Genomic DNA, 751 nt, shown 5'->3' on the forward strand with positions numbered 1-751 from the left:
GGAGGAACAGATGAAGCTGAATAGCAGCTTGCAATCCTACCTGAGCTGTGTTGATATATCCCTACAAGGTCAAACCACGGTTGGCCAAGGAACAATCCTGTCGCCCCATCAGACAAGTACACAGTTCTATCATTCGTCCCACAGTAGCGCCACGCCAATCCACACTCCAACTCCGACGCCCACTCCAACACCAACACCTACACCAACTCCTACCTCCGAGATGCTACCAGGGGGGCACAGCTTGACCAGAGAAAGCCCTTGTTCTCGAATGGCACCTGTTACCCCAGTGGATAGCATTTTAGGCGGGCGCCATACACCCATCAGCACTCCACTGTCAAACTGCAGCAGCAGTGTTCCTCCGAGCCCCATCGAATGCCGCAATCCCTTTGCATTCACTCCAATAAACTCCAGTATAACTGGATATCATGATGGTAGCGTTGTGTCCAGCAGCCCAGTAAAACCCATGCAAAGGCCAATGGCCACCCACCCAGATAAAGCTAAGCTGGAGTGGATCAACAACAGGTACAACAGCACCGCAGGGTCTCCTGTTATATCCACCAACGCTACCATTGGTATCCTGCCCAGTTACCAGGATCTGGTCGAGGACCACTTCCGTAAACCACACGCTTTTGCCATCCCAGGTCAATCTCTCCAGTCTCAGTCAAGGCATCAGGACGGAAACTTGGGAAGGCTAACAACCATTTCTCCAGTGCAACAAGGACAGCAAACCACCCTTAGTAGCAAGCAAGAA

General features: G+C 51.9%; 1 protein-coding gene across 1 annotated transcript; it reads left to right on the plus strand.

Moving 5' to 3' along the window:
• Positions 1–4: 4 nt before the first annotated feature.
• On the plus strand, positions 5–745 carry LOC107682418 (DNA-binding protein RFX7-like; the record flags this gene model as incomplete). The annotated part of the gene is made up of 1 exon (XM_016478664.1): positions 5–745. A coding segment is annotated over one exon (741 nt), but the record flags the coding sequence as incomplete, so codon positions are not given.
• Between the last annotated feature and the right edge of the window lie 6 nt (positions 746–751).

The sequence above is a fragment of the Sinocyclocheilus anshuiensis genome, unplaced genomic scaffold (genome assembly GCF_001515605.1).
Source record: "Sinocyclocheilus anshuiensis isolate Anshui unplaced genomic scaffold, SAMN03320099.WGS_v1.1 C32181419, whole genome shotgun sequence".
In the NCBI taxonomy this organism is placed as follows: Eukaryota; Metazoa; Chordata; class Actinopteri; order Cypriniformes; family Cyprinidae; genus Sinocyclocheilus; species Sinocyclocheilus anshuiensis.